The sequence below is a fragment of the Telmatherina bonti genome, assembly GCF_933228915.1.
Source record: "Telmatherina bonti genome assembly, chromosome: 23".
Taxonomy (NCBI): domain Eukaryota; kingdom Metazoa; phylum Chordata; class Actinopteri; order Atheriniformes; family Telmatherinidae; genus Telmatherina; species Telmatherina bonti.
Genome location: NC_136632.1, coordinates 9,254,421 through 9,281,050, shown reverse-complemented (window position 1 = coordinate 9,281,050; position 26,630 = coordinate 9,254,421). Strand labels below are relative to the sequence as shown.

At 38.4% G+C, this 26,630-nt stretch overlaps 1 protein-coding gene across 1 annotated transcript in view; it reads left to right on the top strand.

Annotated features, from left to right (window-relative positions):
• iqsec3a (IQ motif and Sec7 domain ArfGEF 3a) overlaps positions 1 to 26,630 on the top strand; it is a gene marked incomplete at both ends in the record, with an annotated part of 125,148 nt that overhangs the window by 71,480 nt on the left and 27,038 nt on the right. Inside the window, 3 exons of the mRNA XM_079263471.1 lie at positions 223 to 1,505; positions 13,838 to 13,999; positions 23,567 to 23,689. Of these exons, the coding sequence (XP_079119597.1) occupies positions 223 to 1,505; positions 13,838 to 13,999; positions 23,567 to 23,689 (1,568 nt within the window). The remainder of the gene's footprint in view (positions 1 to 222; positions 1,506 to 13,837; positions 14,000 to 23,566; positions 23,690 to 26,630) is intronic.

Here is a 26,630-nt window from a genome sequence, read left to right as displayed (position 1 = left end):
AAACCCAAGTTAACACGTTAACTTGATGATAGAATTTTCTGATCTTGGCAGTGCAGATGTCTAATTGACTGGCAACAATAACTGCCACAAATCAGTGGGGACAAGCTATATTCACATAGCATTTTGCTTTTATAGACTGAAATCTTTCTTGCAGGATAAAATATGCAAAAAAATCTCCACCAATTTAATGTTCCCTGTCTTTTTTTTTCTCGTCTTTCTCAGATCGAAATGTTAGAGCACAAATACGGTGGCCACCTCATCTCCCGCCGTGCCGCCTGCAAGATCCAGACTGCCTTCCGCCAGTACCAGCTCAGCAAAAACTTCGAGAAGATCCGCAATTCGCTGCTGGAGAGTCGACTGCCTCGACGCATCTCCCTGCGCAAGGTCCGTGTGCAAAACACGGAGGGTTTCTCTGCTGAACGGGCTCTCGCAGAAGGCTGTAACTTGGCAGGAATCCCTCTGGTGCGCTCACCATCTCTGCCTGCCACAGTTGGTGGCACCCTGACCGACCTTGAAGACTCGTTCACTGAACAGGTCCAGTCACTTGCAAAGTCCATAGATGATGCACTGAGTAACTGGAGCTTGAAGACTATGTGCTCACTGCAAGAAGGCGGCACCTATCAGTTCAGTACCGACTCCTTCAGTGCGGCGGCTGCAGCAGCAGGACGACCTGGAGACGTAGGAGGTGTGGCAGAGTCTGCAATCCAGCAAGGTACAGTGGACCCGAGTGACTTGTCGAAAAGTGCGAGTAAGCTAATGATGGCATTTCGAGATGTGACGGTACAGATTGACAGCCAGAACTTCAGAGTTTCATCATCGGTCATGGAATCATCCACTTCAGTCACTCTGGGCAGCTGTATCCAACAAGACGGAGCCTCCACCATCGTCACAACCCCTTCCACAGCAACAGACTCCACATCAGCTGCTGTCCTACCTGGACCCTTGAAAGAACCCCATGTTCCCTTTCCAGAGGCTCCAACTGAACCCATAGATCCTCCACCACCACCACAAGAACCCCCACCACCCCCAGAATCAGAGACAGAAGGAGGTGAGCAGGATTTAGAATTCCCTGCCCCACCTCCAACTGAGGAGACCCTAGAGGAGGAAGAACAGCCTCCCTTGACTCCTCTGGATAAGATGGCCACCCCTCAAAGCCCAGATGAAATGGTAGTACCACCTCCGCCACCACCACCATCAGAACCCCTTCCTACCCTTCCACCACAGGAGCCCGTAACCTTGAGGAGCTCTCCTGTGGTGGAGCCGCTCGATGTTAAACGATGTGGCTCGGAGACAGCAGACAACAGCTCGGAGCAGATGAGCAGCAGCAGCACTTCTACGGAGGCGCGCTCAACATCTGAAGCCTCGTCCAAGGAGGCGTTGCAGGCCATGATCCTCAGCCTGCCACGCTACCACTGTGAGAACCCTGCTAGCTGTAAATCGCCTACGCTCTCCACAGATGTCATGCGAAAACGCCTTTACCGCATCGGCCTCAACCTCTTCAATGTGTGAGTGGCCACGGCAGTTTTGATTTATTCTTGTTTAAACATTTAACCAAGCTTTACTGCTATTAGTTATGCCCCTGTTCCTGGGCAATTCTTCTCCTGTAATGTCACATAGTCAAATATAGTGCTTCAGATTACTCTAGAGATTTAGGAGGTAAATAAAAAAAAAAGAAATTGACAGATGTATTAAAGATAAAATACTGCATGCACAGGTGAGAATTACAAAACAAACCATACCTCAGTCCCTTCTTTATGTGTGCCAGAGGTTCAATATGACCTGCCAGACTGAAAAGTGCGAAGAAAGCACCTTTTCCTCACAGATCCCCATTGTACTACGAGAACAAACGGTCAAGCCAAAGTGCCAAACTTGATCTGAAGTGTCTCTCTGGGACATGGGCATGAAAAGGAGAGGAGGTGAATTGCTGAGAAGGATGGAAGTTGATTTGCATGGAAACATGCAAGAAATCTGAGTCCCCTGCTGATTTGAGGACAAGACATGGTAGCTGTTAGGGACATATTTAGACATGTGGATAATTAGAGGTGGTAATAATGAGTGCTGCTTCAGCCCGATGAGTTTTAGTCACTGTTATTACTCTTGTCATGGTTTTTTTTTTCCCGTTCTTTCCATAGCACATACTGCATGCAGCTGACAGCACTAACAGTGCGTTCAAACAAGAAGGTTTTTAAGATATGGGATGAGAAACATCCCTCACAGCTTTATTCAGGCTTGACCGCACTGAAAGAAGCAAGTACTTATTGATATTTAGGTGACTGGGGGGTGTGAAGCAGAAAGACCACAAGTCTCAGCTCTGTCTACTTCATTATCATGGCAACACAACTCTTAAGATGAATTGATAGCTGAATGTGGATTTCATCATGCAGCAGCAAAAGTGGTGCATGCTATTCTAATTTAAAGAAAAAGGAGTGTTCTCAATTGATACAGGTCATGCTAAAGCAGTGTTTCCCGATCTGCTGCACATTTTAGACATGTTTCTCCTCCAAAACACCAGATTCAGATTATTGAGCTTTCTCGTCAACTTCTTTGCAGCCTGTTAACAAGCCTTTATTTCATCCAGGTGTGTTAAAGTAGGGTTGCCTATAAAACAAGCAGGGCAGGGGGTCCTGAGGATCTGGATCACGAAACACTCTACTAAAGCAAAAACTCAGGGGCAGCCAACTCTGGTCCTCGAGAGCTGCAGTTCTGTACGTGTTAGAAGTTTCCATTCTACAACACACCGAACTCACATGTACTTATATAGTAGTTATATAGAAGATTTACCAGCATTCTGCCCTTGTAAGAACATGGATACGTATAATGTTACCACTATAAAGAGTGAATAATGTTTCTAATCAACATATTGGTGCAGCTGAATATCAGGAAAATGATTACAGAGTTGAGACAGACATATAGAAAGCCTATAGAAGAACAAATATATGTTAAAAAGAACTAAAATAACTTCAACAAACACACACTTATATATGGGTATATAGTAAATGTAAAGGTTGAAGATCATGGTCTGACTGGTAATCAGTGCAACTAAAAACACCAATAAGAAACACACAATGAAAGCCACAATGAAAATCGCTATAAAATTATTAGTTTACAAACTCTGCAACAAAGCATAAAGTAACATAAATCTCAGAGAGCAAAAAAGAGACACATACCTAAGGCCATCTTATGTCCATAAAGAGTAAAAGAAAAATGAATAAATGTATATCCAAGCATATCAAAGTTAGGGTTCACCTCAGTGTGCTTTTCTTGGATTAAAAATCCCACCAACTATATTTACTATATTAGACTAAAATTACATCATCGTTATAAATCAACCTCCACTGAAGCTGTAATCTTCTAAATCAAATGCATTTATCTGTGTTCTGTCAGTATTTATAGAAATGTCCATTCTAAAAGAGTTAAGAACAAAACTAATAGATACAAAATGGTAATAAAATAAAATAAAATAAAAATTGTCATCTCTTTGTTCATCTAATCCAATAGAGACATTATAATCTGCTGGTGTAAGAGCACAGTGATAAGCGCTTCACATTCATGAAGCTACAGACAGGAGAAGACTTTTCATGTTTCATGTTTTCTAAACATCAGGTCACGACAAAAAAAACAGTCTCTGGGAAATTTGTGAAACTGTCAATTAATGAGTGTTGTCCTGAAATTTCTTCTTTGTTTCTCACATTTGGACATGAAAATGGGATTTTGTGCTCGTGGGACTTCACAATTGTTAGCTTTTAAAGCAGCCAAAAATGAAATAAATAGGAAAAAAAAGAAAAAGCCATAGGTTTTTATTTTTGTACTTTCAGCTTGTTTGCAGGTTCAGGAGAATTGTAGATTGGGGGAATAGACAGAGACTTCAATCAGTAAATAAGTGGCACGTGTAAACAATGCGTAAAAACCTTTAAACCTATTAGGAAATAGTCATTAATGGCAACTACAGAGGTTATCTTGTAAAGATTAAGGCAAAAAAAAAAAAAAAAACTGATAATATTTTTTTAAAAAAAACAAAAAACAGGATCATCACGTCATTAACAACTATTATGCAAAGCCTTGAGATAAATTGACAAATGGATAAAGAGAGCGAGAGAGAGCTTCAAACCCAATCAGACGTTTATCAGTGTTCATTTTCCAACCGGGCCAATTAACTTTGCACAGTTGTCACATCTGGTGGTATAATACAGCCAAATGTTCAGCTGAGTACAGCTGTGTCTTCTCATCTTGCTAGTTTAGTTCATAATTACCACTAGCACTTTTTTTCCAATTAAGATTTCAGCTATTTTAGCTGTATATATTCCATAGGGCTACTTAGCACATCATAGTATTTCATAGTATCATATTAAAACTTTACACATTATCTGTTTTTATTGCTATGCCAGAAGTTGTACTCTGCCATGTTTTTTTCTGACTATATTATGTGGACATCTGAGCTTTTCCCAAGGAAAGGACAGTTTACAAATGATACATGTCAGAATTAATTTATCTTATATTCATGAAATCCATCCAGCACCTGGCGCACCAGTCAAACTTTAGGGATGGCCCATGCCCCTTAGGTTCTGCAGCCGGCCCTGCCATGGTATGTTGAAATGATGAAAAGCATGCATAGTATTAACATGGATATAAACCAAATAGGCTGTAAATAAAATGTAATTGCAAAAAGAATTTGAAAACTGCGTCGTAAGATGGGGTAGAAACAAATATTTTGGTGGGAAGAGTGAAACAGCCAACATCCTGAGAGGGGAAAAAAAAAAAAAAAAAAAAAACCTGAATCATGAAATGAATCAGCATGAAAAAGCATAAATGCCTAAGAAACCAGTTCGATTACTTTCAGATAAAACAAGTAAAAAAACAAAAAACAGATAAACAGTCTAAGATTTGAGTCATTCTGCTGTGAGCCACAGAGCTGAAAATTTTTACATCTTTCCTTTAAACCTTCTTTTCCTTCATCTCTCTAAAAACGTCAGAAAAGAAATATGAGTTCTGACCTTGGCTACAAAACCAATATCAAAACTTGAGATACTGACCCACAGAAATTCAGAAGATTGGACTTTGTGAAGACACATCTTGTCATAATGCCAGGCTCTGCAGCAGTGTTAAAGTCCACAACAAAGCCGATTAGTCCGACAGAAAACAAAAGAAGCTGTGCGCTCAGTAAAGAGAAGGAGCAGAGGAAATAATCTGACTGCAAGGCTCTGCTGAAGTTTGATGTTTGGCACTTCATACTGTGGTGGGATTAATGGGAATAGAGTGTCATACACAGGTTCAGAGCTTTTGGCAAGCAAGCCAAACCGAATGCAAGTTTGCATTTAAATTGTTAATTTTCTGTAAAAGGTTCAAAGGCATCATTTATAGTCAATGCTCAGGTCAAATCAACCCAAAACTACTGTTGGCTCATTTAATGCTGCCACAGCTCATCATAGAAAATCAAAGTTTATTTTCCTTTATCAATAAAATAAAAATCACATCCACATCGATAACCCATCAGAAACCATTACATCTCACTTATTCTAATACATGTGGTCATCAGAAAACACCAATGAAGAACTCTGGGTGTTCCAGCAGAGTTTATATCCTGATAAAGGAGATCAGGTGAGTTGAAGCAGGTGTGCTGATTGTAAACAGAAAACAGGTGTGTTGAATGACTGATGACAAGAACTAGCATCACTGGGCATCTCAGGAAGATGATAAAATGTAACCAGATGTACCCAAATCCAGTCCTAAAGAGCTACTATCCTGCAACTTTTACTTGCATCCCTTCTCCAACACATCAGAGATCGTATTGGCTAAGTTTTCTCATGTGCATGTCACCCATCTGTCACCCACAATTAATTGCACAGGGACCCAGTAATGAGCTTTTCATTTGATCCAGGTGTTTGACAAGGGACGCGTCTAAAAGTTGCGGAATAGAAGCTCTCTAGGACTGGACTTGGACACCCCTTGAGTTAAACAATAAAAATATAAGCATGTGCATGACTGAGAGCAAGAATCCTAAAGGTGTAAGACACACAAAACCATGAAGTTAGACTGCTTCCAACCCATTGATAGGTAAAATAAAATTGTGTAACTCTGAATTTTACTGTTTTTCTGCAGAATCTTGAACTGAGCTGGATGTGAATCTATTTAACGGCTTGTAATAGTTAAAAAATGTATTTTACTACAGTATACAAGTATTATTTTTCATTCTATGTAGAATTATCATTCTACTTTTGCCATGAAAACCAAATTTTGCATCCAATAAAACGTTTTATGGCTTTATTATATTTTCATACTCCATGACTAAATTCCAACAGTGCTGTTTAATGTCTGCTTCATCACGACTTTACTGGGGGTTGTAATTTCTCAAATTTGCTTCGTCATGGAGTAAAAAAGACATGAACCCAGCAGCTCAGATTAATTTATAGGAAATATTTTTACTTGGACTGATGGATGTTGGAAGGAAAGTGTATTGATGGATAAAGCTTTTAAACTGCAAGAGTCGCCCCCTGCTGGCAAACAAATAAGGATTTACATGCATATATTTCTAGTAATGTTTCACAAATAACTAGTTTAATTATTATAGTCAGAGCTGTACCTGAAGTAGCAGACAAAAGCTGGATGAAGCATTCATCTGACAGGCTTTATGGCCCTCTAGTTTTCCAACCCTGTTCTCATTCCTTCCATCAAACAACATACACGTTGAAAGATAAACTGACTTAATAAATTGGCGAAAAGGAAAAGAAGAGATAGAAGTGGGAAGTAAGCGAATAAATGGAAAAAGAGAGAGAGAGGTAAGGCTTAAGGCTTATTAGTTCCACCAGCTCATATTCCCTCCTCTCATACCTGCACGCTTGTATCCTTTGCATCTTAAACAGGACTGTTTGCTCGAGGCTAAAACGTCGGCACTGCTTGATCATGCGGGCAGAAATCTCACACATGCACCCAGTTAGACAAAGTAAACTCAATGTCTGTCTTGCAGCAGGAATTCCATGCATTGGTTTTGCAGGATATAGAAAGAAAAAATCAGTTTAGAACATTTATTTAGAGAAGAAAGTTAGATATTTCTGGATTGTGTGTGTGGATACATCAGCCTGACCAAGGATGAAAAGACAGACAGGCAAGGGATGGAAATGAAGTGCAAAGGCAAGAAAGAGGAACAGAAAAAGACAGGAAAAAGTCAACACCGGGAAAAGATTGAGAGAAAGACCACTTGATAAAGTTTCCACCTTGAGTGTGGCTGGAATAACAATAACTCCATTATGCAAGGAAGGTGTGTGTCAAGGATGCTAGTGTCACTAAAGGAGCTACAGTGGCAAACGTTTAACGGGAACAGGCAAAGAGAGAAGGGGAGGATATGTGACATTAATTGCACATTACTGTGTAGACTTCATTACTTTTCCATCTAAGACGGCTTAGTTAGACATCTCTTGAATTCACAATTTGCCTCCATACATTCTAGCATGTTTCAAGACAAAATTGATTAGACATTAGAGCAGCTTACATCAACTTAGACTGACTTCCCATCATGCATAACATCAGAGCTTTATGAATTAAAGAAACGTCACAGTGAAGAAAGAGTATGTGAAAAAGATAATGTAAATACACATTACGAATGGGGCTAATTAACACAGCAAAGTCTGCCGAACTTCTCCAGAGGGATCTCGCCAATCAGGAGGCAAGAGCTCCACAAAAAAGCTCAGTGCCTGTGTATTTACTAAGCAGTGGGTGTTTGTTTAGGGATACACAATCCTCTCCTGTATTAACATTTTGCCCTGAGTGCTAAGCAAGCCAGTGCGCAATTACAAACTCTGAAATCTAGATGGTGAACAGGGGAAGCATTTCCCATTTTTCAAAGATCCCAAAACCATTTTACTCTAATTTGCTCTGGAGATTTGAAAAATAAAAAAAAACCCAGTAGCACCTTTTTTCTTACAATTCATATTTAATATTAATTGAAAACAATATGACATGACTGCGGTTGTCTTCTCTGCGATCAAGCTTCACAGTACACATAGATCTAAAATGAGCTAATTTAATATGACCATACAGGTAACACACTTGTCTAAAGCACAAATGATTAGTTTCACAAAAGGTTCCAGCATTTTTTTTTCCCTTTTTAACTTCATGCTCATGTAGACAATAACGTTTTACCAGGGAATTTCACCTGGGGGCAGATAAATGGAACGCAACTTATGGATTGGTAAGATGTAAAAAAAAAATGAGCACTGGTAATCTAGGGAAGGTTAGTTTTTGGTAAATCTGCATATGATATGATACAACATATGATTTTAAATTGCAATAATGGTAATTGAAGAAATGAGAACAGATATTATAAAACAAAAGGACATATACACCTACAATCCCTCTACTGGCCACCTCTGTCTTGCACCATCATAACCATTTAAATGCATTCTCAAAAGCAAATCATATTGGTGCTAAATACTATAAAGTACAATGAACATGTTTTTTTTTAATTCTCCCAACAGATATGCTTGATACTTGCTGTATTATGCATTAAGTCAGTGTTAAGTGTTATATGACATTTTGACATGTTGATCCTTATTAGGAAAGTTTAACAGAGAACCAGTATGGCAGAATATTCTCCATTCTCATTTTAGTCTCTCTCTTTGCTTTAATTCAAGAGTAAAGGGGAAATAAGTAAAAACAAAAATATATGATGTGTCATAATTTCAGTCATGTCAAATGCATGATGGACTACTCAGAAAAACTGCCTGGGTATACACCACCGCACAACTCTGAACCACAAGACTGGACCAGTTCTGCGTGTCAAGATGTGGACAAATGTTCAATGATATATTTAGATCTTAGACTGGGTTCAATTTCATATATATACTGTACTTTAAACACCTTTAAAAATGTGTATAAAGTATTGGGAAAAAAATGTACTAAGGAAAACATTCATCCTTTCTGGGAATCCCTGGACGGCATCTTATATTTAAGTGCTGTCCTGTATAAAGCAAAACAAATTAAGGAGTATTGAAGAAGCTTTACTATATATGGCAAAAAATAAGTTTTAAACCTCTGCTTTAAACAAGAAAAAGCAGCTTGTAATGCAGAAAGCAGTCATAGCACTGCTCTTCCCTCTCTTCACTTCGTCAAACTTCATGAAAAATCGTAATTCTGACCAACAGCAGATCCAGACTGGTGTACTAATACTGGGTTTTAAGTATTCGCAGGTACAATAGAAACTCATGCTTTGACTCATTTGAGGGGCCAATCTGGCCACTGTTAAATTACTGGTTAGTAATGGAAGAGAACAGTGTGAACCTGGAGGAGTAGGCAGTGTGCAGAGCTGACAGTTTAGCTCTGGTGGGGGCCATAAAACACAGCTCAGATGTGCGGCTACTGCACATCTGTCCATTAGCAATGAAATACAGAGCCAATAAAATTTGATGTTAAAGTGGTGAGGAATGGGTTTATTTATAGCAGTCCATGAAGATTTCTTTTTTTTTTTTTAAAACGGTAGAGAGGTACAGGAACATTGTTAATCTTTGAACCTGAGATTTTTAGCATGAAACCTTGATTGTGGGCAGCACTGTCCCTGCTGATCTGCCTTTTCTAGATGAGTCTGGTGGTTTTTAAGACAGTCCTGGAAGAAACACTAAAAACAAAAACTACCATGAAACTTCAGAAAAATGCAGCTTCAAAACAAATAAGTCAATTCTCAAAAAACAAAATGACTTTGCAGAAGTCAAAACTCTCCACAAAGTTGGTCGTATAGCCCTGCCAGCAATTTTTTATTTTTCATGCTATTATGTCAAAATAAAAACTTTTGTTTATTCATTCATTCATTCATTATCCTAACTGCTCAGTCCAATGAAGAGTCGCGGGGAAGCTGGAGCCTATCCCAGCAGTCCTTGGGCGAAAGGCACGGTACACCCTGGACAGCTTTCCAGTCCATCGCAGGGCCACACAGAGACAAACAACCACTCATGCTCACACTCACTCCTATGGGCAATGTAGAGTAACCAGTTAACCTAACATGCATGTGTTTGGATGGTGGGAGGGAGAACATGCAAACGCCACACAGAAAGGCCACTGACTAAACCTCGTCCCAGCCAAGAATTGAACCAGCGACCCTCTTGCTGTGAGGCCACAGTGCTACTTTTGTTCATGTTATAACAAAAATAACTTTTCTCAAGGTAACCACCCACTTTGACTGGTTATCACAAGAAAACCAGCTTTGTTTTCTGGATATCCTGATATGATCAAGGTAGGCTCAGAATAAAACCTGGATCAATTGAGGACTTAATTGGAGAAAATACCATTAAGTTGGTTCTAGATTGCTTTCACATTGCTCCTCATCAAACGAACCAAGCCTTTTGCATGATATTCCCCTCCTTGCCTGCGGTGGCGCTGCATCAAGAATTAATGAATAAGAAGACAAGACAAACAAAAAAGAAAAAAAAAAAAGTTATCACCTGCAGTGTTTACAAGACAACTTGAGTTTACACCACAGGAGTTGTGATTTGTTTGTTGCATGTGGTTCATTTGTTTTTAGCAGAGCAGAGTCCACTTTGTGATGTGCATCAGAATTTTTTGCGTATTCACACCATTTTCAGAACGAAGCCACCTTTGCTTAAAGTTTCCCACAAATAGTATGGACATTGGATTATGTTTCAAGTAGGGTCAGGATCATTCATCTGAGTCTCTCCATCTCGTCTCTCATGCACGGCTACTCAGTTTTCACCCCTCTGTTCATTCCTGATTACAAATAATAGTCACCATGTGCGATCCATCTGTTGTTGGGCAAACATCAAATGAGTGATATCTGCCAAATTCATTTGGCAAGACACCTTCAGCTGAGAGGGTGAGCTAGCAGCTTTTGTAGCAGATGCTCTCTGGAAGTCCAACCCCCGTTCTTCATACCTCACACCTCCATTCCTTCACATCTGCTTTGTCTGGTCCTCTTCCAGCCTCCACCTTCTATCCAACTCATCCTCCCATCGCTTTATTAAGCCCATTTGTTGAAGTTTACACACATGTTCTGACACACACACACACACACACACACACACACACCATCTCTCCCTCTTACATAAAGGGTGCAGTTTAAACACTGTGAAAACTATAGAGTGGAAAAGCTTTTGCGGTGATGTATAGTATCCTCCCTGGAGGTGAAATCTGCATGAGATGTCACTCCTCTGTCCACATGTAAAATCTGCCATGATGCTAGTTAAAATTTTCTGTTCCTTAAGGATAATGTGCAGGGAGATACATTTTGCAAACAATACATGGAAACCAATGAGATTTTGAGGTCATTTTTCAAGGCAATAAGAATGGAAGCACCTTATTGATCACTAAAACAGATGTTAAGCACTAATATGTCAAACACGTTGCTTGTAGTTAGACATGTTCAATATTGGCTTCTTTTTTTTTTTAATCCAACACAGTGATTTTGTCTTAATTTCCTACACCAATATCAACCGATACCGATATTTTTGGAGTTAGTTGTTCCAAAAAAAAAAAAAAAAAAAAAAATATCTGGAAAACTAAATGTGACACCTTTTATATTTAGTTATTTTGACTGAGAGTTAGCTGAAGAGATTTATAAATAATATGTGCGTGTTGTGTAAAAGTTGCCATTAAATAAGACCGATACCGATATTTTCCAATATTACATTTTAATGTCGATATCAACTGATTACATCCACATGTCGATAATATCGGACATTTTTACTTGTAGTTGCAGCTGAGTGAGTGTGTGAAAAGTTTCGTCTCCATTCGCATTGCAATGTGTTTGAATATTTAAAATTGTACGGAACACAAATTTATTGTGCAGTTTATGTGATGATACCATAAAAAACTATTTCATACTGCAACTTGAGTTTGTTAAAACTAGTGTAACGGGGTGGCCAGGGGCGTGTTAAAATAAAAGAAAATAAGCTCAGGTAAAAAAAAAAAAAAAAAAAAAAAAAAAAAAAAAAAAGAAGAGTCCTCCCGGTCACCTTGGTTCTTTTAAAAATCAGGGGGAGCAGAGTCAACCACACTAAAATCTCAATAAAAATGGTTTAATAAAAAGATAAAATAATAAAAAGGTTAAAAAGTTAAATAAAAACCACAGTCCTCTAAAATGTCCCTAAAATGTCCTTTAAAATGGCCACTGTACAGCTTGGAGTGACCCTCCTCTCTGCAGCGACAGATCCAGTCTTCTCAGCCTTCCTTCGGCGACGTCACGTCCAGGACCTGCAGAGAGGAGCATATGCGGCAGTCTACATGCTTAGGAAGGGAACCCTACTGCCTGGCCCTGCAGCCAGCCTCCTCCCCTGGACCCTAAACTAGGCCATTTTACTCACGCTTGGTCCTGGACCAAGAGTATCCGTAGGCCCAGGACTGAGTAGCTGCGCCTTAGGGTCCAGACCAGCTGCTGCACTTCAGGCTCCACCTTGCCCGTCGTCGTCCATTTTCAGGAGCTCCGTCCCCTTCCTTGTCCTGCTCCTCTCCTTCTCTTTCTGTTTTCCTTCTCTCTGTCTCACCTGTTGCTCCTTTAAAGAGTCTGCCCAGCCACTCACAGGTGTTCCCACTTAACAATTAGTTATGCGACATGGCTCCAGGGGGGGTTAGTAGTGCAAGCAACAAGTTAACACATGCAATAAAACTATTTCAATTTAAAAACTACACTTTGACCCCGTCACACTACTTTGTAGTCATTAGTGGAAAATTAAATGGTTAATATAAGATTTGTAATCAGATTACTTCTCCAAGTATGAGGGAGGAATAGTATCAACAGTGAAAACCGAAATGGTCCCTAGAAGAGGTTTTGTGCAATAATTATGTGAGTAAATCAGCGTGTAGTGCATGTGAGTAAAAAGACAAATGCATAACCTTTAGCCAGCACAACATAAACAGTTACTTAAATTGCTTTAACACTCAGTACTCTGTGGGGCCCTTGAGTACATTTAACTGAGAGTTCCACATGTATAGTAAATGTACTGTGACCCAGGCAGGGAGATTATCTGTAAAGTTTCCACTGGGGAAAGGCAGGCTTTGATCCAGGTTATAAAAGGGACCTGAAGAGAAAATAGAGTCTACAGCTGAGGATCTGACATCAACATTACCTGATTTTTTTTTAAAAATGTGGTTTTAAAAAAAAGCAGCAAATCCCAGCACAGCCTGTGTCACTGTGTTTGCTACTAGTAAAACATTAAAGTACAGAAGACCAGCAGCAAAAACAATGAATTATAAAAGTAATGTAGCAGTGACTTGCTCCAGATCTTTGAATCTTCCCTTCCCATGTTGTTGTGTAACAAGTTCACAGTTCTGTCTCAGATCTGGAAAATGTGGTCCAACACCGTCCATCCCCTGCATAACATGTGATGTAAAACAAGACATTTATGATGTCTGATTCGCGCTCTGAAAGAAATTCTCTTGAGTGGCAAATAAATATAGAAAAGTAGTATGCAGACAAGCGTCATCAAGATCCTGTTTGTGTGTGAACAGCAACAGAAAAAAACTGAACCAGACTTCAGGTTTTGTCCTAATAGTGCTCACGTTTTGGATCTGTCCCCGACGTGAGACAAACATCTGTGCATAAAAACTGATTCAGCTCGCATGATTCTGCCCAAATCTTCCAAATACAGCACCGTGTCTCTGTTTTTATGGTCGTTAATGAACATTGAGACTTTCCCCTGTATGTGTTTTTTTCCACTTCATTACTGTCCAGCCAACTGCGCAGGTGTGCAGCCTGCTGTTTTTCTCTTCCTGTCATGCATCATGTTAGCAAGTGAATCATGTTACAATGTTACTAGTCTTTAAAAAACTGACCCAGCTTCAGACCACTTCTTGATATCATTCCACTATTTTTTTCCCTCCTTCTCTCTTCTATATGTTGCAGAAACCCTGACAAAGGCCTTCAGTTCCTGATCTCACGTGGCTTCATCCCAGATACGCCCATCGGCGTGGCCCACTTCCTGCTACAGAGGAAAGGCCTGAGCAGACAGATGATTGGAGAATTCCTTGGAAACAGCAAAAAGCCTTTCAACAGAGATGTGCTAGAGTGAGTGGCACGCATGATTGCATGTCATTTCCTGAAATGCTTTTTGGTGAATCTCTTTGGTAATCCCACGTATTTCAGGGAAAGCAGGGGTCAACAGCAGGCCTATGGATTCAACGGGGGGCTTTGGCACAGAAAATCCTCAGTTATTAGTTACAAGCTCTGCACAGGTTTCTCATATATACCCTGTTATTAACAGCTTAGGCATTAAATATACAACATGCATATATATAATATATAATCATGTCTTGCCTGAAGAGAGATTTAATTATATGTTTCATTCCAGCAAACATATTGAAGTCAGGCTGCAACCGTAGTGCTTCTTTTGAACATTAATGCAACCCCAAATCAGAAAAAACGGAGGAGGTACAGAAACAGAAAATAGTTATTCTTACTTTTACTTCTTTGCAGAAAGTTTGAACCCAAAATATATTTATACTTTTTATTAGATTAATTTGATCTGTTAATATAGAGCTGATTTTACATGTCAAACAATCAGTATTTTTCTAACAAAAGTCTGGTAGAGGTTGGACTACTTCACACAACATTAAAGGTTACGATTATAGGAAAGCCAGTTCAGCACCTGCACCTCTTCTCCTGCAGTCATGACTTTGACAATGTGTGGAAAATGGGTATTTTTGAAGGGTCTTGCAAAAAAGCTCAAAGATGACCCTGGATAATCGCTTGTTGTAAAGGGACCATATGTTGCCGTAAAATCTTAATATACATTTTCTGCTGTCATCACAGAAATGTGAATGAGTTTGCAAAAGGCACCGATACAACCCCGAACCATCACAGACACTGGTGTTTAGACGTGTCCCTGAAACAGGTTGGATGGCTATGTTCACACAGAAGGCAAAAGTTGTCCAAATCGGACTTTTCTGCCCATTTGTTGGACATACATATGTTTTTTTAGTTTTTTTTAATTTTTTTTATTCACAATCTAAACAATATAAATCAAACCACACCCAGGACATTTCAGTTCATGATACTAAACCTCATGCATATCTGATATTTTTAAGTCTGAATGGTCATGTCACATTTTATCAAGTTTTTAATGATACTCTTTATTAAATAACTGCTATTATTGGATTATAAGAAATCAGATGAACATAAATTTATCTCCAATACTCCAATGTCTTCATCTATGCACACTTGTGTATCTGTTTTTTTTGTTTGTTTGTTTTTTACATCCATGCATCTGCAAAGAGTGTTGTCACTTCTGTCTTTTCTGTATCTTTGTCTACATGAATAGAGCACAGAAATAAAACATGATGGCATGCAGCATAAAGTTGGAGAATAACAGAGTAAAACATTCACTTGTTGACCATATAGCAGCTCATTACTTCTCACATTAGCAGCTAATTCTCACAGTGCTACTGCAAATCTTGGTTTCAACCTGATACATCTTGGTTAATCCAAGGCAAGTATCGCTGATACAGATACACATATCGATACCGATACAACAATACGTGTAGCTTGAAATTTCACAAACATTTAATGATTTTATTATTTGATAGTCACACACAGTACAAAGACTTTTGTCAAATGAGACATTATTATTAACAAACTTAAATGGTAGAAATGAACATTTTTAGTTTAAGCTTTTTAAATAAAATAACTAGATCAGCAATATAACAAAATTAAATTACTGTTATTTTTTCTTTTGTGACCCAAAAGTTAATTTTTTTTTTTTTTTTTTTTAAACTTTTTGCGCCCAAAGAACTCTGTAAGAAACATAAATCTCATCATGGTGGTATCAAATTATACTAGGGTTGGTACTGATATATTCAATATCTGGATTAATTCACCCAGCCCTAGAAGGTGCTGCCATATTAACCAAAGACCAGATGTTTTGAAAATAACATGAAATGACAGAACCACGCATGTACGTACTCTAAAATGAATTTTTTTCAACTGTTATATTACAGAAGTGCAAATAGACGAGTCAGATCAGATTATTACTATTACATTCTTATTTACAGATATCAGATTTAAATGGTCAAGATCAACACTGAAACACTGAATAAAACATTATATTATAACCGTATTAAATCTGATTACATACAGCTTAAAAATTGATAAAAAACAGTTAATTTGATACAAAATCTGTAGCATCAATATTAACCTGCATAAACACAGCATGTCCCAGATGTTTCCTCAACCACAGAAGGGAACATTTACTGCTTCTGGAGAGAATAAAATGGCCTCGGTTTTGCACACCAAAATTGAAATGGCATTTACGGGTGCTTGAGTGGTATTTCCCATTGCAATCCCAATGCCTGCAAGGTTTTATCAGTTCTCAGTATCATGGCTTGTGCTTTTACACACAGAGTATTCAGGGATATTACTGGAGTGGCTTCATTATTTCTGCACCATTAAGGCTCTGATGAACATTGCTTTTATAAATTCATAAGGTTTAGTGAGTATTTCAGACTGTCTGCTGAATATTTGTTCCAAAAGAAGACTGAAATGAATACACACTCTTCTGTTAACTACCGCTTGACATCACCAGTTAAAAATAATGGTGTTATTATTAGTCGTAGTAGTCGTATTTTCCCTTTCTTTCTGTTCCTCATGATTATAAAATTGCCTTTTTATCCAAACAGGTTGTAAATCAGAGAAGCTTCTGCACATTAAATGAATATTGCAAGAAGGTTCAAACTACCTGTAAAAAAGTGAGTTAGTCACAATGGTTAAATAGTTATAAAACCAGTCACACTGGTTTTATTTTTTAAATTTTTCCAAAGCACCCCAACTTATAATAACAAGCGTTTTTCTGACTCTACCTCTGTCTAACACATCCTATCGCGGAGCTGATGCCGCGTTAGAGCCCAAAAGTATTTTTGACATGTTGATTTCAGATCTGCAGATATTAACAATTCAGACCTGAATGTTGCACCTGCTTGACATTTTAAATAAGTAGCCTTTCGACTGCATCGTGCACATCTTTAAAGGCCAGCTGAAATCAAATTAAATTTTTCTGCTAGCTACAGCATAAACATCTGCTTATTGAATCACTTGAAAAGCGAAACAATTCCACCTCAGTAGCCACTAAGACAAGTGTCTCATAATTTCACATTTTGTTACTTATGCCCTTAGTTATGTATTAATACATTAAAATGCAGCGTTTCTGTATAGACCAATGCAGAATACAAAACATTTTGACATTCCAGGTTTTTATCTATTTTACAGACCAAAACTTACAGTTTACTTGCACCTTGACTTGTTCAGCGAGCTCCCAAAGCAAGCATTAACCGGAGAAAAGGACACTGCTAACATTAGTTTGCAGGCTTGATGCCTAATTAGCTGCTCAGCAGCTGCAGCACATTAAACAGCCTGAGTGTCACTTTGGTCTGGGTAGATACTGGTGCCTCTTCCCCTTCTAATTCATTGGTAACTACAGGTTCATCTCAGAAAATTAGAATATTATGAAAAAGTTCAATATATTTCGTAGCTCGTTTTCAGAATGTGAAACCTATATATTTTATTGATTCATTACACACAGAGTGAAACATTTAAAATATTCAACTCTTGAAATTTCGATAATTGTGGCTTATAGATAATGAAAACCCAAAATGCAGTGTCTCAGAAAGTTAAAATATTGTGAAAAACTTCCATCTTAAAAAGTCATGGTGTCACACCCTAATCAACTAATTAACTCAAAATGTCTGCAAAGGTATACTAAACCTTTAAATGGTCTCTCAGTCTGGGTCAGATGGCTACACAGTCACGGGGAAGACTACTGACATGACAAATGTCCAGAAGATGATCATTGACCCTCCACAAGGAGGAGAAGGTCATATCTAAAGAAGCCGGTAGTTCACAGTGTACTGTATTCGAGCATATTAATGGGAAGTTGAGTGGAAGGAAAAGGTGCACCAGCAAAAGGCAGAACCGCAGCCTTAGAATCATTGTCAAGCAACATCCATTCAAGAATTTGGGGAGCTTCACAAGGAGTGGACTGAAGCTGGACTCAGAGCCACTATGCCCAGACGAATCCTACACATTAGCTACAAATGTCCCATTCCTTGTGTCAAGCCACTCCTGAACCAGAGACAATGACAGAAGCATCTCACCCGGGCTAAGGAGAAAAAGGACTGGACTGTTTCTCAGATGAAAGCAAATTTTGCATTTCATTTGGAAACCAAGGTCCCAGAGTCTGGAGGAAGAGTGGAGAGGCACAGAATCCATGTTGCTTAAAAGGCGCCCCATGTCATCCGTTGGTGTTGCTCCACTGTGTTTTCTGAAGTACACAGTCAACACAGCCATCTACCAGGACATTTTAGAGCACTTCATGTTTCCTTCTGCTGAAAAGCTTTATGTAGATACAGATTTTTTTCTTCCAGCAGGACTTAGCACCTGCCTATACTGCCAAAGGTACCAAAAGCTGCTTCAGTGACCACGGTGTTACTGTGCTTGATTGGCCAACAAACTCACCTGATCTGAACCCCACAGAGAATCTGTTCAAGAGGAAGATGAGACACCAGACCCAACAATGTAGATGACCTGAAGGCTGCTATCAAAGCAACCTGGGCTTCCATTACACCTGAGCAGTGCCACATTGCCACGCTGCATTGATGCAGTAATTCATGGAAAAGGTGAACCAACGAAGTACTCAGTGCATGGAAATGGACACACTTTTTAGAGGCTGACATTTCTGTTTAAAATATCTTTTTTTCATTTATCTTATGTAATATTCTAATTTTCTGAGACACTGCATTTTGGGTTTTCATTATCTATAAAGCACAATCATCAAAATTTCAAGAAATAAATGTTTGAAATGTTTCACTCTATGTGTAATGAATCTATATAATGTATTAGTTTCACATTCGGAAATGAGTGATGAAAAATATTGAACTTTTTCATAATATTCAAATTTTCTGAGACACTGCATTTTGGGTTTTCATTATCTATAAAGCACAATCATCAAAATTTCAAGAAATAAATGTTTGAAATGTTTCGCTCTATGTGTAATGAATCTATATAATGTATTGGTTTCACATTCGGAAATGAGTGATGAAAAATATTGAACTTTTTCATAATATTCCAATTTTCTGAGGTGTCCATGTACTTTCTGTGGTCTTAGGATGTGTACTACATCACAAGTATGTCTATTTTGTGTTTCAGTCCCAACGGTGCCCTGACACTGACAAGCTGCCAGCAGCTGCACAACCTCAGACGAGAGTCTTTCTTTTCCATCCTTATACCTCTCTTAAATATTCAGTTATGTTTAAGCCACTATTTTTCAAATATTTGACTGACCAGTTTGTTGACCACATAGAAAGTAGCAAAAATGTAGTTGAAATCAAGTAGCATCATCACTGTCACTTCAATACAGTTTTTTCAGTTTTGTGCTTGTTATCATATAAACGTTTGGCATTTTAGCTTTAATAAATGTAGTTGGGGCATTTCTAATGAGATAAACCGGAAGCATTGTGGTAAAATGTGTTGATAGAAATGCAGTTTAACATTCATAAGGGCATTTTCCAGTGCAGAATAAGATTAAACTGTTCTGTCAGTGCTTTTTAAAATGAGTCATTTAAGCCTGAGGATGTTGTAGGTCCCCCACCTCGTCCTGGTGGCTTGTTTAGAGGAAAAATCAACCACTAACTTGATTAGTCGCCTTGTGTATGTGTTTTTGTTTTGATCAATATGTTGACTGCGCTGTTTTTTTGTTCGGGCTGTGGTAGCCAACAAAGAAGTGCATTTTAGCTGTAACTCTTCTCTTTGTGGAATAAATAGGAAAAGAATATTTGTGATTGTGTAAACATAACCCTGAATGGAAAATAAACAGAGGTTTTCTCATTTTCTTTAACACTGGGCTTAATGCACTTGGTTTGAGGTTTGGCATTGTTGAATTGAATTCAACGTGTACCATTTCACTTTGCAAGTTAAACTTTGTCAAGCAGCAATGGAGTCACCAGCCAATCAAATCACCTGACTCATCATGTCTTGTGACTGATTGGCCTCCAAGACATACTGCGTTGCTGTAAATCACGAATAACAGCACCTTTAAGTAATTGTATTTAGACGTATGGAGAAAGAATGAACTATTTACTGGAAGACTTGCTAATTTTTTGCAACCCACATGTTTTGTTTTTTTTTTATAAACCATTTAACAAGCAGCAGAGGTGGGGGATGGTGATGTGCCATTTAGAAAAAACAGTTTTAAGAGACGACTGTTTGTTCATGAAGATTTTAGTGGTAAGTTGTTAACTCTTAATTCAATGAGACAACATATATATATATATATATATATCTTGTTATGTATGTTGTTCAAAGCTTTCGCATAATGTAATCTTATATTACTTTTTTAAACCTTTTCTTATTTACTATATTGATTTCATAATTATGGTAGAATAAGAATGAAGGCATAAAGCTCACAGATGAACTAGAGGCACGACAGAACAGTATTACATGTCTCTGGAATTTCTTTACTCATCAGTGAATGTGAAATGTAAATGATCACAATGTGCATGACTTACATCACGCTACATACGTTATTTACAGGTAATTAATTATAGCTGCTCTTTAATATTGCAGGGAGCTTTTCATGTCCCCCATTCTTCCATTTTTTATCTGTAATCTTGTAATTGTGCTTTTATTCAATCAACAACCTCTACATTAGCATAATATTTGTTTGTTTTTTCCTTTCTTTCCAAACCTAGACCTACGCTTATGCTTTTTCCAAGGTCAGACAGACACGACGTAGAACTCTTATGTCTTTCATGCCCACTCACCTTCATCTAATATCTATATTTTCTTAAATAGAAGCTGTTTTGGTTCCAGAAACACTTCATGAACAGCGTTATGCTCTTAAAGCTTCAGACGCCAGTCCACATTGCAGATATGTCCTCTGTGCAGATTACATGGAGATATATGGACAGTATTCTCTCTTTTCTCTCTCCAGAAAACAGCAGCATACGAGGGGAAAGTGATTTTGAAGGGAAACATGATACGAGAGTGCAAAGTGTGTGTGAGTGCACTTTCAATAAAGTGTAGACACAGGAGAGTGGGTGACGGATTGCAGTCTAATGTGAAAATCACTCATGGTGATTTACTGAGGCTGAATGTGAATATGTGGGACCATGTGATTGTGTGGTTGTGTGTGTGTGTGTGTGTGTGTGTGTGTGTGTGTGTGTGTGTGTGTGTGTGTGTGTGTGTGTGTGTGTGTGTGCAGGGAAGTTGCAAATGTGCCGGTGTTTTTGAAGTGCTTATCTTGTAGTAGTTACTCCTCTAACTCCACCTCATTCATTTCACATTTCTTCAAGCATTGTTAAAATGTCTCAAGTCAGTTTACTCACACTTTGGCTGAAGATTTGGCTCGTTCGAAATTCACAGATCGCATTGCCGACTTCTTTAGTGTGGAAAATGACATCTGTTTGAGCCCATCATCTACATATTTACAGCTTAAAATATCGTCTATATGAGCTAATAACTCTTGTTAATGCATAAGTGAGTCGACATATCTACCAACAGGACTGTGTGCTATTCAAGTTGAGCTATGCAGACAGATGTGTCCATTTCCTGCCCAGTAATACATACAAGTCAAACAAGTGCATGATGGTTATTATATGAGCTTTTGTGCCTGTGTGCTGTGCTATGTTCGAGTATGTGTGACGATTAGACAGGAGGAGGAGAGGAAGCCTGGTGTACTTTGGTCAGAGAGCATCTCATCTGACATTACATGAACAAGGAGTGACAGCCAAGAGAGAAGGCAGGGCGAGGTGGAGGAGGGAGAAAGTGAGTCATGAAGAGGGTGCTGATGGAGGCTCGGCAGTCAAGAGAGTTGATAAGAGGATGATCAAGCCCAGGTTGATGCAAACTACAGTATGAGCTTAACCTTTAAAAGTGTTGAAAATAGACTCTTCAGATTCCAAAAGTCTTGGGTAATTATGCACAGCTTGACCCTTTCAGCTTCGAGTTATTTATGATCTGGTTATTAAATATTAAACAGCTGCATTTATGACTTGTTTCACACTGTTGCAGGCATCACAAGATAAAGAAAGAATGCATCATATTGAGCACATTTTTGTTGCTGCATCCACAAATGCAAGTTAAAACTCCAGTATAATAACAACTTTAATAAAAATCCAGAAATGTTAGCACTTTTTGGGGTTCTGTGCTCATTTGAGATAAATGGGGCAAATTGAAATAGCTTCCTGAGGTCTCACATATTTGTTATCAGTGCACAGTTCAGTAGCCAGCTTCTGTATTGCTATGGGAATACATTACTGCACATGGCACAGCTAACTTCCACATCAGCGGACCCACCATTAGGTGCTTCTTTTATTATCTCCTGAAGCATCGGAAACGCTGGGCCATCCTTTATGAAACGAGCTGATTCTTTCCCACAGTTGTTGCGATATCCAAAGCAAAGTTTAATTTTCCTCCATGTACCAACTTTTTGGGGGCTTTACACTCCTAATAAAACCTCCAACGTAACTGCAAATAGTGAAGTTACAGTGGCACGATCAGTCGCTGTGATGGTAAAATGGTGTATGTTATAATGTAGTACAAATTGTACAACAGCAATGGTTTTATCAGCACTAGAAGTGGGAACAGTTGAAGCCGTAGAAGTAATGAAATTAGATATAGTGCATGAATACATTTTATGAGAGCTGGATGTGCATTTTATAATAATAATGTTGGAGATAGTTGCGAAAGTACAAAACTGATTATCATACAGTTCTTATTTTGTGTGTAAGGCAATGCTGTACACTCAGCTGTCTTAAATTTCTGCTGGAGCAGCATGTGTCACCCTGAAGTACTCACCTCATTAACTCCCTTTGTTCACAGTGATCCATCTTAATGTAGCGTGTGTGTGTGTGTGTGTGTGTGTGTGTGTGTGTGTGTATGTACATGTACTCCAGTCCAACAAACGTACTGCTGAGAACTTTGAAATCAGGTCCATCATTTCCCGTTTGAACACGCCGTCCCCTTAACCAAACGAAGACTGATGATGAGGAGGTTTAAAGAAAGCCACATGAAAGCCAGGCCAAATACTTTAATTTCATAGTTTGATTATCATTTTGCTTTGTACTTCAACAGAACCTCTCGCCTCAAAGCAAAGAAAACTTTAGAGCCACCCATCCTGCTTCCAAAGTCACCTTTAACTTCAAACCTCTTTCCACCTTGAAATTGCTCACGTTGTATTTTATCCCGCTGAAGTCGTTGGACAGGATATTTTGCTCTTTTAATTAAAGTCATCAAGCCAGAATTGTCAGGTAATAGGAGGATTTTCTGCTCAGAGGCGTGATACGTATGTGTGTGTGTGTGTGTGTGTGTGTGTGTCTTGGCAGCTGTGGCATAGAAAAGATAGCTGGACCTAGTCTTATCCCTGGTGTCCATGCGTAGCAAATACCTGCAGTAGAGAGTGATGCTGTGAGCAGAAAGCAGATGAGTAAGACTTGCATACCTGTTATCTTATCCACAGGCTCATCCAGCCCACCAGTGAAGGGGGCAAACCTCTGCAGTCATATTGATGTGAATTTTGCTATAAATTTTAAAATTTCTTCCTCTTTTCTTGTGCTCTTATCTCACCCCCTTCCTCTTCATCCACCACAGTTGTGTGGTGGACGAGATGGACTTCTCAGGCATGGAGCTGGACGAAGCACTGAGGAAGTTTCAGGCCCACATCCGCGTCCAGGGAGAAGCCCAGAAGGTGGAACGGCTTATCGAGGCCTTCAGGTACCTAAAACCAGACTATTCCAAAAGCTTTTTTCTTTAATGTTGCAATATTCTCACTGACACATCAGCTGCACAAAACTCCAGATGTGTTTCCTGGAAAACAGTTTAAGTTATTTAAAATTTTGTTTATTGTTTTCAACATTTTGACATGACCGATTGTTTTGAAATCAAGTGGTCTTAAAGCCATACTCAGCACCTGTCTTTCTTTCTGGGTCCTCTCCGACATCTCTCCCATCAGTAAAAGCCAGTTTAATGGTGACTCTTGTCATATCTCTTGCTTTCTTACTTTTCCTCTCTTATGACAATGCCTTTTTGCATTACTGTATCAGTCACAGTGTTTAAAATGGCCGATTCAGAACACAATGACAGCTCCAGAAATGCACAAAACAGGTGTCATTGTGCCATCAAACCAGTCTGGAAAACAGAGATTTGAGGCGGGAAAGCTACATAGTGCTTCTTAGTCACAAACTTATGTAGTATTGTTATAACTACCACAAGCTGGCAAAACAGCACAAGTCAGTGATCAAAACATGGCAGCACTATTCAGTCACAACCTACAACCTCAAATGTTAAAACAGCTGATTGTTGTTTTTTTTTTTAAATGTTAGTGTCAATCAAAGAATATTTGCATATTGGACATTTAAAAGCAAATGCATCCACATGCTATTCTTTTATATATAGTTTTAGGTAGTTTCATCAGAAAATGTATTGCTTTTCCAGCATGAAAGATTTCAAACACAAGTAACATTATGCTATTGATGAAATAATAACTAAGACTGTAAAAGCTCCTTTTAAATGAGTATAACCCCTTCTACAATTTGCAACTCTCCCAGTTTAACTAGAAAAAGGTCATATATACATTTTAGATAACTGCCAACGTTTGCATCCACAATCAGTGCTTTACTTTACTGCTTAGAACAACTGAGAATTGCATACTGCACAACAAAACTCCATTCATAAATTAAAAATAACTTTATCCACTTAGTGCATATGACTCAACCCCTATGATCAACATAAGCATATGCCTTGAAACATAACCAAACGCAAGCACATTAAATACTTATGAGCACATATTGGTGTCATTTAAAGGTATCTTGAGCAGGAAGTGGTAAATAAATAAAATGAACTCTGATGCTAACCTATGCATTAATGAGTCAGATATGCGGGCAGAGACTTTGACATAGCCCGCTTAGTTTTAAATGTCAGTATCCTGTATCCACAGCCTGAAGTTAAATACTAGCAGCCTTTCAGTTGCGTATTTAGTGTGTGTGGAGGTTAGCTTCTGTGACTGTTTTTAAACCTTTCATTTTAGCCCATCTGTTATAAATGCTATTTAATTGTTCTTGTTCTGGTCTGCTGAATTTTATGATCTAATTCAAAGGGTTAAGGTGAATGTTAGAGGATGAAACCAAGCTGTTATGTGTCACGGTTCAATAGTACACCAGTAGAAAACTAATTATGGGTGCAGCATTTCAACTCCCATGCTAACTTCCCATATTTAAGCTAATAAACGCCTTGTGCATACACCGTTTGGAAATACTTGAAGCAGAGGTCTAAATTAGCTCTTTTTCTGTTCCAAATATGGGGAAAAAAGCTTGGTTAGAATACATTTTTCAACATATATTGAATTTCTTCAGAATTGCAGCACATAATCAACATTGCATAATGTCTGCCAGACCTGAGATCAAATTCTCATTGCATTAGCCAGAAAGTCAATGTCTCATGTGGTGAGTCATGTCTGCAAAATAAAGCAATCTTGAAGGACCAAACAGTTGAATTTTATAAGTTTTACTGCTTCTAAAGGAAGGTCAATCCACAGATAGCCATGAGCTGTCTCGTGGCTTTCTGACTCATGATAGATTCCTATAGAACAATCATTCATATAAATAGATAAGAGAAGGATGAGGAAGGCAGAAAGATGGTGTCATTCAGTCCCAACTTCCAACTCCTACAAAGAAAAATAGTAAGAATCAAGCAACTAAAGTGGAAAGAAATTACCTGCCTTACGAACGCTAAAGTTAGCAAAACTAGGCAGTGTTGGATAGATCGCTAAGTCAAGGCAAATGCAAAACATTGAGGAGTTCCTTTCATTATGTGGCTCGTTAGTGACTTTTACTTGTTACATGACAAAAGTACTTTAATAACTTCACATACTTTCACAGGTCTGCCGCAGAATGTTTTTTTTTTTTTTTTAAAGCCAGCTGTATCTGCTTCCGTTTAATTTTTTTAAAGTTTCATTTCTGATTGTAAAAAACACCCAATGTTTTAAGCTCAAAGAAGAATTAGGTCAGAGGGTTTCTGTATATTTGATCTTAGCTGATAGAGATTCCGTTTCTATTAGGTTTACTTTCAAGGCAATTTATCCTGAAACTTCCTTCAATTTCTGGAACATTTCTAACTTTTAAAAAAAAAGAATTCTAGTTTGAATCTTACTAAACTTGAAATAGCTTAATTAGCTAAGCGCCATCTGTCGTCTTGGACTCCAAAATCTAAAACAGTCTGCTTAAATTAAAATGGAAAAACGAAAAATAAAAGAGCACTCAGTGGATCAAATGGAGATATTCTAAACCATCTGACAGTTTTTTCTTTGGTCTCTGGAGAGAAAATGGAAAACCTAAGCAGCTGTAGCAAACAGAGAATTTCTCATCAGACAGTCGTCTCTACTTTTTTATGTGACGTTAAAAATATTGTTCTGTAGAAAACACAAATACAATGCACCTTCGTTCAGTTAATTTTCTACTATAATGTAACTCCATCTGTTTATATTTGGTTCGGCGAGAAAAAAAAGGGAAATATATCTCTGGTATCAGTCATTTAGCACACTTGTTTAGCAGAGATTCAGCAGTCTTAAAAAAATACCAACATATAGCAGCAGCAACTTAAGATTTAAATATTTAATATATTATCTGGATATAACTTTACAACTGGCAGCCAAAAATCA